This window comes from Phascolarctos cinereus, unplaced genomic scaffold (genome assembly GCF_003287225.1).
Source record: "Phascolarctos cinereus isolate Bilbo 61053 unplaced genomic scaffold, phaCin_HiC Scaffold_5;HRSCAF=322, whole genome shotgun sequence".
Lineage (NCBI taxonomy): Eukaryota > Metazoa > Chordata > Mammalia > Diprotodontia > Phascolarctidae > Phascolarctos > Phascolarctos cinereus.
This window is the reverse complement of record NW_027555958.1, coordinates 180,675,504-180,688,823: the sequence shown is the minus strand read 5'-3', so window position 1 is coordinate 180,688,823 and position 13,320 is coordinate 180,675,504. Positions and strand designations below refer to the sequence as shown.

Sequence of the window (13,320 nt, the reverse complement as noted above, 5' to 3'; positions counted from 1 at the left end):
CTTAAGAAAATAATGAGGAAATGTTAATAAGGTGAAGTAAACTTAATAGTGTCAATTACACTTTTTTTTCAGATTGCAGACTGCTAAACGTTTTATCAGCATACTACTAGATGTGAAGCAGGAAGGAGCAAAACTTTTCTGGTTCTAGTTTTTTTTTCATTCTAACTCACAAAAATTGCCTTCCTGGCATAATCAACCAGAAAAATAATGCCAATATCCTTCTGTTGAGTTTTTTTTTCCAGTTCTTTGTTGGGGGAAACACTGAATTGGCATGATATAAAGGTATGGAGGTCAACCAAGGAAAACATATGGAGTTAAAATACCTGCCACCTTTAACTCAAGGTTTTGTCTCCTCTATCCACTCTACTATCTCTGATGCCAAATTCAGCTATTCTGAGGTTAAATAAGTTTCTGTAGGTGGCTTAGGGACCTAAATTTCATTCATTCACTTCTGCGAATCTCTGTGTTCCAATTTCCAAACAACCAAGTTACAAATGAACTTTTCTAACAACTCATCTTTTTCAGTTGAGGACTCCTCTTATACATTAAGCTGCTACGAGATCTGAATGAATCGATGGCTGCACAAACATGAAAATGAGCTCAGTCATGAGAGGAGTCTGCTGTGCCTTTTTGGTTCCAACAATTTCCCCACATAAATAGTTATTCGTCATTAGAAAGTTTCCTTATAAAGATATGAGTGTATGGAGAGAAATAAGTGGCAGAAGAATACAACCAGGCGAGAAGGGACTTTATCAGGTTTGGTTGATAGCTTTAGAATTGGAAGAAACTTTAGAGGTCATCTTATTTAAACCCTCTACCCCATTTCCAAAACAGGACACAGTGGCCCGTGGATCATATATTTAGATCTAGAAGTGACCTTGGAAGTCATTAAGTCCAACTCCTTCATTTTATAGATGAGGCCCAGGAAGGTTCAATGCCCAGGATCATATAACTACAAGTGTCTGAGTTAGAATTTGAACTCAGGTCTTCCTGACTCCAAACTCAGCATTCTAACCATTATGCCATCTATATCTATCTATTCCCCAGTTTTAGACAAATCAAACTAGATGATAATCCTACTGTACTCTACCTTGGTCAGATCATATCTGCATTGTTGTATTCATTTATGGACACCACATTTTACAAGGATATTAGTCCTTTAGACTAATTAGTCCATTAGACTAATGTCCTTTTTAAAAATCAATCAGTAAACAATTACATTAGATTGTAAGTTTCATGAAGGCAAAGAATATCTTTCACCCTTTTTTGAATCCCCAACACTTAGCAGAGTGCCTGGAACATAGTAGATGCTTAAAAAATGTTTACCAGTTGGTAAACTAAACCAGCACTTATTAAATGACCCCAAGTCACTCATCTTGAAACACAGTTCTTTTTACTCCAGATTCAATGCTGCTTCCACTGCCCCTACATTATCACTATGATTGGGGCATAGGGTACACTCAGAGAAGACTAGTACCTGTGGTATCTGAAGGCTGCCAAGCCTTTTTCAGGGCTGCTTTTTACTTTGGTGTCCTCCTGTTCCACCCAACTCTCACTGTGGCTCTAAGAAGCTGTAGTATGCACAACAGCCACACCCCAGTAAACCATTTCATAGATGGCCTAAAACAGGTCAAGGGTAACTAAGGGGTTTCAAGACTGTTGATGAGTTGTGGGGATGTCTTCTCTAAGCATGTGAAGACTTCCCCGGGTGGAATGGGCAGAGGAGAACAATTTGTTCCAACGGCCAATGAAAGCAGGTACTGTGGAGCAATTAGAGCTTGGTTAGACACCGAAGACACCAAGGTCATCCACTGCATCTTGAGCCATCACAAGTCATCTTGATTCTGTCCTGCCATTGGACTGTGATGATTCTGGAGGAGAGAGTGACATCAATGACTTTGTGCAACTCTGCCTCACTTAAATCCAATTTACGCATGAATCAAAGGACATCGCCCACACCATTTTACCATTTTACCTGTCTCAAAGTCCTGTGGTGACAGCCAAGTGACAAAGCAGCAGGTACAGTTACTCTGGGAGCTGTAGTTACAATCCTCACACAGGCAGCCCAGGCCATAGGGTCGTTTCTCACTGGAAGCAGCGGTGGGATTCAGCAGTCCCATGGCTGTCTGAGCAGCCTTTTAAAGATCGCACTACTCACCTCCTAGTATGAAGAAGGGGCTAGAAAAGGTGCCCTAAATTTGAAACTATGCCCAAAGGGCTATGACAATGTGCATATTTGACCTTTGGCCCAGCAATACCACTTCTAGGGCTGTTTCCCAAAGAGATCATAAAAATAGGAAAAGGACCCACATGTACAAAAATATTTATAGCAGCTCTTTCTGTGGTGGCAAAGAATTGGAAATTGATGGGATGCCCACCAACTGGAGAATGGCTGAACAAGTGTGGTATATGAATGTAATGGATTACTATTGTACTATAAGAAATGATGAGCAAGCAGATTTCAGAAAAACCTGGAAAAGACTTGTATGGACTGATGCTGAGTGAAATGAGCAGAACCAGCAGAACATGGTACGCAGTAACAGCCACATTGTGTGATGACTAACTTGGATAGACTTAACTCTTCTCAGAAATGCAAGACATCTCCAAAAGTCTCATGATGGAAAATGCTGTCTACATCCAGAGAAAGAACTATGGAGTCTGAATGCAGATCAAAGCATGCTATTCGCTCTTTTTTTTCCTTCTGTTTGTTTTGTTTCTTCTTATGGTTCCTCCTATTGGTTCTAATTCTTCTTTATGACATGACTAATGTGAAAATATGTTTAATAGGAATGTATATGTAGAGCCTGTATCAGATTGTGCACCATCTTGGGGAGGGGAGAGGGGAGGTGGGAAATTTAATTCTCAAAAGCTTATGGAAGTGAATGTTGAAAACTAAAAATAAATTAATTTTTTTTAATTACCTGCTTACCCAACCCTGCCCTGATTACCTCAGCAGGCAGGGAATCCCATTCTGTAGTCGAAATACAAAAAAATGTACAAAAACCATCGGCACATGAAATGTGTGCACACTTATAGACAACACAAAATCCAGTAGACTTGAAAGACAAGCATCTCTTGTTGCAAGAGAACTCAGCAGGTATCGCATCCAGATAGGATGAATGAAAGCCAGCTTACTGAAGTTGGAGCTAGACACGTTTTTCTGGAGTGGCTGCAGTGAAGGGGAGCGCTATGAAGCTGGTGTAGCTTTTGTAATCAAAGCTAATCTAGTCAACAAGCTTGTATGCCTACCAAAAGGAGTGATCAGCAGACTCATGACAACACGATTGCCACTTGCAGGAAAACATCATGCCACCATCATCAGTGTCCATGTTCCCACCATGACGAACTCTGGTAAAGTTAAAGAAAAAATTTATGAAGACCCGGAGACTCTTATCATTAATGTGCCAAAAGAGAACAAGCTTATAATTCTGGGTGACTTTAATGCTAGAGTAGGCTCAAACTACTAGACTTGGCAGGAAGTTCTAGGGAGGAATGGAATTGGAAACAGTAACAGCAACGGTCACTTACTTCTGAAGACTGGTGCATCTCATGATCTTCTCATCACCAACACTGTCTTCCATTTGCCTAAATGCAATAAAATATCATGGATGCCCTCTCTAAGCAAACATTGGCATTTAATAGACTATGAGATTGTAAGGAGATGAGACAGACAGGATATGAGAGTGACGAAGGCAATGTGTGGTACAGTGCTGGACTTATCATAGCCTTATCCTCTCCAAGCTAAATATTCTCATTCAACAAAACTGGCATCCCCAAAGCAAAATGAATACCAAAAGAATTGATGTCAACAGATTAGAGCTCTTCTCTGAGCTGGAACAGTATGTTGCTAACTTGGAGGGAAAGTCGAGCCAACATACAGTTGGCAACAGTGGAGCAGAAAAGGAGTGGGCAGCCTTCAGAGATTTGGTGTATAACACTGCATGTGCTCAAATGGGTCAGAACACTCACAAACATCAAGACTGGTTTGATGAAAAATATGGGGAAATTCAGAAGCTGCTAAGTGAAAAATGAAAACCCCACAGGGTTTACCAGCAGGATAGTTCATCCATCTCTAAGCAGGCAGCATTTAATTCCGTCAAAAGGAAAGTGCAAGCAAAGCTTGGAGACATGCAGGATTCTTAGCTCAGTAAGAAGGCAAATGAAATTCAGTTTTATGCTGATAGTAACAATCAAAAGTGCTTTTATGATGCCCTAAGGCTATTTATGGGCCAAAGACCTATGGTACATCTCAACTACTCAGTGCTGATGGAGCCACATTGATTAGTGACAAGGACGTGATCCTAGGAGGTAGGCTGAACACTTCCATAATGTTCTCAACAGACCATCATCAATCAATGCTGAGGCCATTGACCATTTACCTCAGGTTGAAGTCAATCCCTCCCTAGCTGAAGTTCCAACTGAAGAAGAGGTTTTGAATGCCATTAGGCTCCTTTCGTATGACAAAGTACCTGGTGCTGATTCTATTCCAGCTAGGATTTACAAGGTAGGGGGTCCATTGCTCACGCAATAGCTGACTGAAATTTTCCAGGTTATATGGCAAGAGGAGGTTATCCCCCAGGAGTTCAAGGATGCCTCCATTGTCCATCTCTATAAAGGTAAAGGAAATAGATTGTCCTGTGACAATCACAGGGAGATTTCTCCCTTAGTCATTGCTGGTAAGATTCTTGCCAGATGTCCTCCTTCATAGGCTGATCCTTCACCTGGAAGATGGTCATCTACCTGAGAGCCAGTGTGGCTTCAGAAAGGGATGAGGAATGGTTGATGCGGTGTTTGCTGTCCCACAACTCCAAGAGAAATGCCAAGAGCAGAACAGAGGTTGGCACACATTTGTAGATCTGACCAAGGCCTTTGATACAGTCAGTCGTGAGGGCTTATGGAAAATTACGTGTGCTTGCCAAAAAGACTATTTTATGGAAAACGCACACAGGGCAAGTCTTCACATGGTGGTCAGAGGAAGCGATAGAAAGACACTCTCAAGTTGTCTCTTAAGAACTTTGGAATTGATTGTATGACATGGGAGACATTGGCACAGTACCACTCCACATAGTGTACCCACATCAGAGAAGGGCTGTGCCCTCTAAGCAAAGCAGATTTGAAATAGCTAAAGAGAAACACAAGATGCACAGACTTAGAGACTCCGCTCCAAATGTTCACACAGACTAGTTGTGCCCGACCTGTGGTAGAGCATTCTACGCTCATGTTGGCTTGATCAGCCGCAGTCACACACACTGAAACTTAACTCTAGCATGGTGATGTCATTTTGGTCCTCTTCAAGAATAAAGAACAAGAGCCAACCATCCCTAGGACCCACCTCCCAACCCCAGGCGGGTGGGACATCAAACTTGGAAGCTGGGTAGCTCAAAGGAGTTAAGTGGCTCAGTGCGTGGAGCACTGGAGCTGGAGGCAGGAAGAGCGGAGATCAAGATCCTTAGTAATTGTGTGACCTTGAGCAAGTGACTGGATTCTTGTCTGTCTCAGTCTCCTCATTTGCATAATAATAGCACCTACCTCACAAGATTGTTCTGAGGATCAAATGGGAAACTGTAGGTAAAGCACTCTGTAAACCTTAGAGTAACATATAAATGATAGGTGTTATTAGTATGTTCCCCGTAGCTATCTATAGAATCTCAATCATAAATTCCTAGTATAGATTCCCAGTTTGTACTAAGAAGGAAATCATTTAAAAATATGCCAAATACGTGCCAAAATAAAAACTTACAGAACAGAAAAATCAAGAGAGGGTTGGAATTTATCCATTTTATAAAAGGATTTTTCATATTCTCACAATAATTTCCCACAGTTTTCTTCTGTATAGAGCTCCCCTAGTGCATTTAAAATATATGAAACATTCTGTGTCAAACTATTCAGCTCAACATTTGGTCTCTGAAAGTGGCATCAAGGGACATGTTAAGGAAAGACATGATTGTCTTTCTTGACATCCACCTCAAAAGTTAAGGCCATTCACTCAAATACTCTAATTTCCCTTAGTAACCCATTAAGGCCCTGTCATCTGTGAATATATCTGAACCATTTTCAAAGTTCTTTATATGTTCCATCTGTACCAGTTTTTGAGGTAATGGATTCCATAAGTATATTACCCAAAAGGTGAAGTAATACTTTTATTTACCCTAAATTTTACTCTTCAAATCTTCAAGTATAATATGCTGATAATTGATAAACGACTGGGGGAGAAGCATCAGGTGTAGAAAATGCTTTCAATAAGTTTGGCAATGAAGTATAGGATCAAAAGCTGGATAAATGATAAGGGTTGAGAGAAGGATTATTAGGACTGGGGAAACCTGAGAACATTTGTAGGGAGATGTAAGTTTCAGGTTTAGGAGGAAAGATAATAAGCTCAATTTTCAACCTATTGAAGTTTTTTGGTGTACTGATGGAATCTGAGGAAAAGATGAAAGATACATGAGGAAAACAGGGAAATGATGTCCCAGAAGGAATCCTGGAAGAGACCAGAGAGAACACGATGATGAGTATGGGTAAAGGGATGAGTCTTAAAAAGGTATAGAGATACCTTCTGTGACTAAAAAGAAGAAGAAGAAAGTAGATAATATTGAAAACTTTTTAAGGAATTGAGGCAGAAGACTAAGGGATTTCCCTATGTTCTCAGGGAAGTAGAATGTTCAGTCATCTGCTGTAATTATCCATCCTCCAGATGTCTGCCAAAGAGATATTGATTAAATAACAACAATGTCATTCCTCAGCTCAATACACTCAAATTTTATATCCATCTCCAAATTCCAAACAAATTTGCTATTGTTTGTAATATCCAATATATGCTCCTCTGTTTGGCATTTCATGCCCATTATATTTTGCTTCCAACTTACCTTTCCAAGCTTCCTCTGTCATTCTCTGCCCCCCCCCATTATTCCTCTTCACATATTCTACAGTATAGCTATTCTGGTTGGCTTGCTGTTCCTCACGCACAATATCCTATCTCCCATTTCTTTGCCTTTGCACACAGGCTATTCCTCATGCTTGGAATTCACTCCCTCCTCATATCCAGCTCATAGACTCCCTAGTTGCCTTCAAAGTTCAGCCCATATAGGTTTCACCTTCCAAATAAGGCTTTTCCTGTTACCCTGGATACCAGGGTGTCATCCCACCAAATTATATTATTATTAACCTTGTAAACACCTATACATGTATTTATTGTTTCCTTGGATAGAGTGTAAGCTCCTCAATGGCAGGGACTACTTCATTTTTGTCTTTGAATCCCCAGCAGCTAGCACCGTACCTTGCAATAGTGGGCCCTTGAAAAATGCTTGTGGATGGATGGATGGATAAATGAATGGGATGGATGGATGGATTGGGGTTTGGGATTAAGGATCAGTATTGAAGACAAGAGAAGAAAAGTTTTGGAATGAGATAAGGAGTCGATGAGGACCGAAAGATAGTCTAGCAACAGTGAACAACCACATGAGGTTATATATCATAAATCTGCTTAAATACATTTCTACATTCGATGTGTCACAATATATTATTTTGGTTTAAGCATATGAAGAAAATCTGACCTCACACAAATATGTAGCTGGAAAAGGGAAAACTATTTCAATAGGCAAATAATCTCTTAGGAGTATTATGAAAATAATTTTGACCTCACAGACCTTCTGACCCAGGGGTCCATGGACCACACTTGGAGAACCACTGCTCTTTGTAATTTTATACTTTGGTTATATCACATCTTCATCATTCCAGGCTGAAGCTTCTTATTCTTTTTTTTTTCCTTTCTCCTCCTATAGCATGATCCCTGTTCCCATCATTATTTTAGATGCTGAATCTTCTTCAGTTCCATGTATCTTTGTTGAGGTATAGCAATCAGAACTGCAATATAGGAATCCAAGCACAGTTAGTTGCATTATTGACTTTAGGGAACTCATATAATGCTTTCTATTTTATTTCAACATTCAACTTCCAATCAGTCACCAATTTTATTTTTATTTGAAGGCAGTTTCAGTCATAGCAGTCACTGAACCAATGACTTTAGGGAGTATTTTATGTAACTATTTCTCAGTCCTTTCTCTAACTTCACACTCATCAGCCTAATAAGGATCATTTGAATTATTTTTTCCTAATGTTAATTGTCTTATAGCAGCTCACGCTGAAGCATATCAGTCCCTTTTCTACTATAATCTTAAGTTCCTAAGTTCTTCTTGCAAGTTATGACAGTCAACTTGACACTTCCTTGCCCAAAAGGCAATTTTTCTGTGTACTTTGCCTCCAAGTTATGCATTAAAAAAATTCCCAGTGATGTCAGTCTTAATACTTATCCCTGGAAGAAACCACTATTTGTACATTTCCATCCAGTGAAAAGTCCACTTATATCCACTCTTTGTTTCTTCTCAATAAGCAAGGATTTTTCCTTGGAAAAAAAAAATCACTTAAAATGATTCAACCATTTTGGAGAACAATTTGGAACTATGCCAAAAGGGCTATAAAAATGTGCATACCCTTTCACCCAGCAATAACACTTCTAGGGCTATATCACAAAGAGATCATACAAATGGGAAAAGGACCCACATGTACAAAAATATTCATAGCAGCTCTTTTTGTGGTGGCAAAGAATTGGAAATTGACAGGATGCCCATCAATTGGGGAATGGCTGAGCAAGTTGCAATATATAAATGTAATGGAATACTATTGTGCTATAAGAAATGATGAACAGTCTGACTTCAGAAAAACCTGGAAAGACTTGTATGGTCTGATGCTGAGTGAAATGAGCAGAACCAAGAGAATGTTGTACACAATAACAGCCATGTTGTGCAATGACTAACTTTGATAGACTTAACCTTTTCCAGCAATAAAAGGATCTAAGACATCTCCAGAGGCCTCATGATGGAAAATGCTATCCACATCCAAAGAAAGAACTATAAATGTTGAATTGCTTTTTTTGTCTTCTGTTGAGTTTTTTTTCCTCTTTCTGTTGGTTCCTCCTATTGGTTTTAATTTTTACTTACAACTTCACTAATGTGAAAATATGTTTAATAGGAATGTAAATGTATAGCCTCTATCAGATTGTGCACCATCTTGGGGAGGGCGGTGGGGAAGAAGGGGGAGAAAAATTTTTAACTCAAAAGCATATGGAAGTGTTTATTGATAAATCAAAATAAATTAATAAAATTTAAAAAAGAAAAAAATCACTTATCACATTTCTCCCTCATCACTAACCCAAACATAGATAGCCTTAAGATTTTCATACCTCTGTTGCCATTATGACTACACAGACCCCAAGATTACCCATCTATCCATCCAATCTTAGTGGTACCTTTGAATAACAGCAGAACTGATTCACAGGCAGCAGAGATCGTTCAAAAGGGGATGTTCTTGTTGACATGATCCATTGTTTTAATACCCACCTTCTACCATAAGATTGATAGGACAATTGGCAGACCATGTTACCCAAGCGTAATTCTGTCATCTCATTTTTGTGTAATTTTTGTAGGTCTAATGAAAGCAATTTTCCCAGATGATGGCATCTGTCCCATTCAAACACATCAACATAGCCTGGACATTCATACAACTGAGTCCAAAACTTTCATGAAATACTTGTCTTGACATTTTCAGGCTCCATCCTGAGGATCTTAACTCCACAGTTCTGAACTACATGGCAAACACCATGGAACCTGGTCTCTCGGAAATTATCAGTGTGCTGATAAACAACAAGCCATCTTCCATCATGGCATCCTACAGCTTGCTGCTGAAGAAACTAGTGAAGTCTCAAAGGGAGCATAAAAACCTGAAGGTATTGTAGTATGAATTTCACTGAGAAATGCAGTCAGTCTTTTCAAAATATTTCTTTTCTTGGGGCAGCTAGGCGGTGCACTGAATAGAGCACCAGCCCTGAAGTCAAGAGAACCTGAGTTCAAATCCAGTCTCAGACCAAACACTTGACACTAGCTGTGTGACCCTGCACAAGTCACTTACCCTCAATTGCCTAAAAAAAAATAATATAATAATTCTTTTCTTAACACTTCCCTGGAATTGAATAGTTATGATGGCCACAAAATAAATATAGGAGCTTGTTAAATGTTTAAGTAGATGATGATAATGTTGAAGATGGATGATGCAAAGGGGTCAAATTTTAATATTTCGCTTTCTAAGTATAGACTTTGTATCATCTTTCATAGCAAAAAAAGATTTTTATAATAATTCATATATTCATCGAACATTTATTAGGCATCTACTTTGTGTAAAATCTTATGTTAATTACTATGGAGGATGACAATGTTTAGTGGGTTTGGAGTGGGAAGGCTTGGGTTTGAACCCCAGCTCTGCCCTAGACCACCTGTATTACCTCCAGCAAGTCCCTTCCTCTAACTTGGCCTTATTTTTAAAATTAGAAAGTTGGACTATATATGATCTCTAAGGTCCAGCTCAAAATACTGTGAACTTTTCAGAGAAGTATAGGACCTGGTCCCTTCCCACAGTCTAGCTGGGAAAAGAGACTAAGGCCCAGAAAAAGCTAAATGACAAGATAGGAGTAAAGTAACAATTTGAGATACCAGTGTTATATCTGACTCTACTCTTTCATTCTGGGAGCTGTTTCTCAAATGTTGGGATGTTTCCTTTCTGAGATCCTGGATTAGGTAGCTACCTTGCCAGGGTATGTTGTCAGTGTCTAACATGGTCACAGAAGCAAGGAAACTCAGCCCCTTTCCTCAAGGGGAATTCAGTAGGGAAGGCATCTTACAGTTCTGTCTAGACCCCACAGACCATTCTGAAACAGCTCACTCACACTCTCTGGTCAACACCCCTGGTCCTGTCACCAGACCACAAAAGCTAAATTATATGACTCATCTAGGCCATCGTGCTGAAATAACTATCCCATTGGCTCCACTCTGTGTAATGCCAAAGGCCTTCTTACAGATTTTCCAACTTCCCTCTTCAAGTCATCTTAATAAAGGTGTTCCCCACAGCTCAACCAAAAGCTTGCCTCGGAAAAGGCAGAAATTTGGCAAGCAAAGAGTTTTCGATCTAACTTCCAAGGCGTATGTGCAATAGAGCTCTCATCAACTCAGAAAAAAAAAAGGGGGGGGTAACTATCATTTGGTCCAAAGACTGATTTGTGCTCCAGAGAATGCTTATTCTTTTATCCAAAGTTGCATTAGTTCCAGCAAGAGGGTTTCCTCCTTCAAATTGAGATTTTGCAGGCTTTGTCCCTGTTGGCTTGGGTGGATATTTTAGATTTTTTAAAAATTATATTAAATTCCTAAGTTGAGTTATTCATGTTTGAAATGGAAGAGGGAAAGAATGATCCTGCTTTGTGCCAAATGTCTAGAAAAGAATGTTTATTTTATTTGTTTTACTTAGTTTAATCTGTATAGGGGAGGAAGATCTGATTTTTTTTAACCGGGTAGGATGATAAATCTGCTGTAGTTTATAAAGTTCAAGCCAAATGTGGGTTTGTTCATCCATATTTGTACACACACATACACTCACACACACACAAACACTCCTTTTCTTTTTCTAAAGCATATCATCCAAAGCAAAAAAAAATTTTCCTCCACTAAATTGTCACACTTCCCCCAAATCTGAAAGTTCCAGCAAGGTGAGAGCCCTTACCGCACTCTAGGGAAAGCAGACAGCCCCAGCACCCTACAGTGTTTCTTTCTTCTTCCTTTCTATATAAAACAAAAGGGGGAAGGGGTAGGAAAGGGGTCCCTGGAGTTGGCTCTACACATAGCCTTGATTAAAAGGCTTTGAAGGTGTGGATACAGACATGTCAAGGTTTAGAAACAAGAATGATCCCTCCCCCAAAACCAAGAATACACTCTCTCATGGGTTAGCTAGGTGGTGCAATGGATGGAGTATTGGGCCTGAAGTCAGGAAGACTCATCCTCCTGAGTTCAAATCTAGCCTCAAGCACTTAGTAGTTGTGTAAACCTGGGCAAGTCATTCAATCTTTTTGTCTCCATTTCCTCATCTGTAAAATAAGCTGGAGAAGGAAATAGCAAACCACTCCAGTATCTTTGCCAAGAAAACCCCAAATGGGGTCATGGAGAGTCGGGCAGGACTGAAAACAAATCAACAGTAGGAAAGAAGATACCACAGGGAATATGGTTGGCTGGGGATCACACATAGGTAGGGAACTGGGGATAGACTAGAACTGATATCAATAGGCAAGCTGCTTTCTTAGCTGAGCTGGGGTCCCCTGTTGCTCTATTCTCTCTGCTGGGCATCTCCCCTGAGCTGCTGTTGACTTCTAGACATCTTTAGCTATGGGAGGGTTTCTTTGAGTCCTTTGCCTGCACTGTGCTACCATGATCTTTCAGTGAATTACAGCTGTTGATACATATTATTTTCCTTGAAGAGTCATAGAATTAATCATCTAAAGCTAGACTTCAAACACCATTGAGCCCATTTTACAGATGAGGAAACTGAGGGCCAAGGAGGCAAAGTGATCTAAGATCACACACAGTAAGAGTCAGTGGAAAGACTTTAACTGAGTACTCTGACTCTTGAGCAAATTCTCTCAAATCTCTCAGCTATAACGCCAGAGTCCATCACAGCCTTATCCATTTAGACATACAAGAAAAGCCTAAAGACTTTCTGAGGCTTAGATTGTCTATATTCTGAAGTTATTTTTTCCCCTTGCTGTTCTTCTGACTCCCTTAGGACAAACTTTTAACTAAGTTAGGGTCCAGATTTTTTTTTTCCTAAGCCTTTCACACCCCTGGGTCTTCAGTCTGAACCTCCTTCAAATCATCTTGAGAATTATGCTTAGTAGAACTACAATGAAGCTGGGTAGAGCTGGGGTAAGGAGACTCTTTTTGACATTCATAATCCACCCCTCCCGCACACCACCACCACCACCCTCCCTCCATTGCCATGCAAATCAACACAAGAACTGGACTGAAAGAGGTTAGGTAGAATTGGTAGAACTGTTGAACCTTGCCCTGCTTCCCCTCAGCAACTTAATTGTGGTGCTCCCCGTTATTATTTAGCTTCTCAGATATGTCAGAGGTATTTTTGTTTTTGTTTTTTACCCATCTATATTCTCGTTGGGAAAATTGCCATGGATTTGTCAGAACTCTTAATCCATTTGACCCAGGAAGTTTTAATGACCCAGGTTCCCCAAACTCTATCTACTGTTAGGTATCAAAGAGCTCGGGATTTGGAGCAGAAAGACCTGAGTTCAAATATTGACCCAGATACTTTTTTCAATAAACATTTATTGAGTGTCTAGTATGTGCCAGGCACTATGCTAAGTGCCAGGAACACTAAAATGCAAAAAGAAAGGGCTTACAATCTAATTGAGGAAGACAAAATAGAAAAGGAAGAGGA

The 13,320-nt window shown here is 39.8% G+C and overlaps 1 protein-coding gene across 1 annotated transcript in view; it reads left to right on the top strand.

Moving 5' to 3' along the window:
* Positions 1–13,320, top strand: part of LOC110200880 (uncharacterized) — a 111,957-nt gene that overhangs the window by 87,466 nt on the left and 11,171 nt on the right. The window contains 1 exon segment of the mRNA XM_078155251.1: positions 9,601–9,778. Coding sequence (XP_078011377.1) covers positions 9,601–9,778 — 178 coding nt within the window.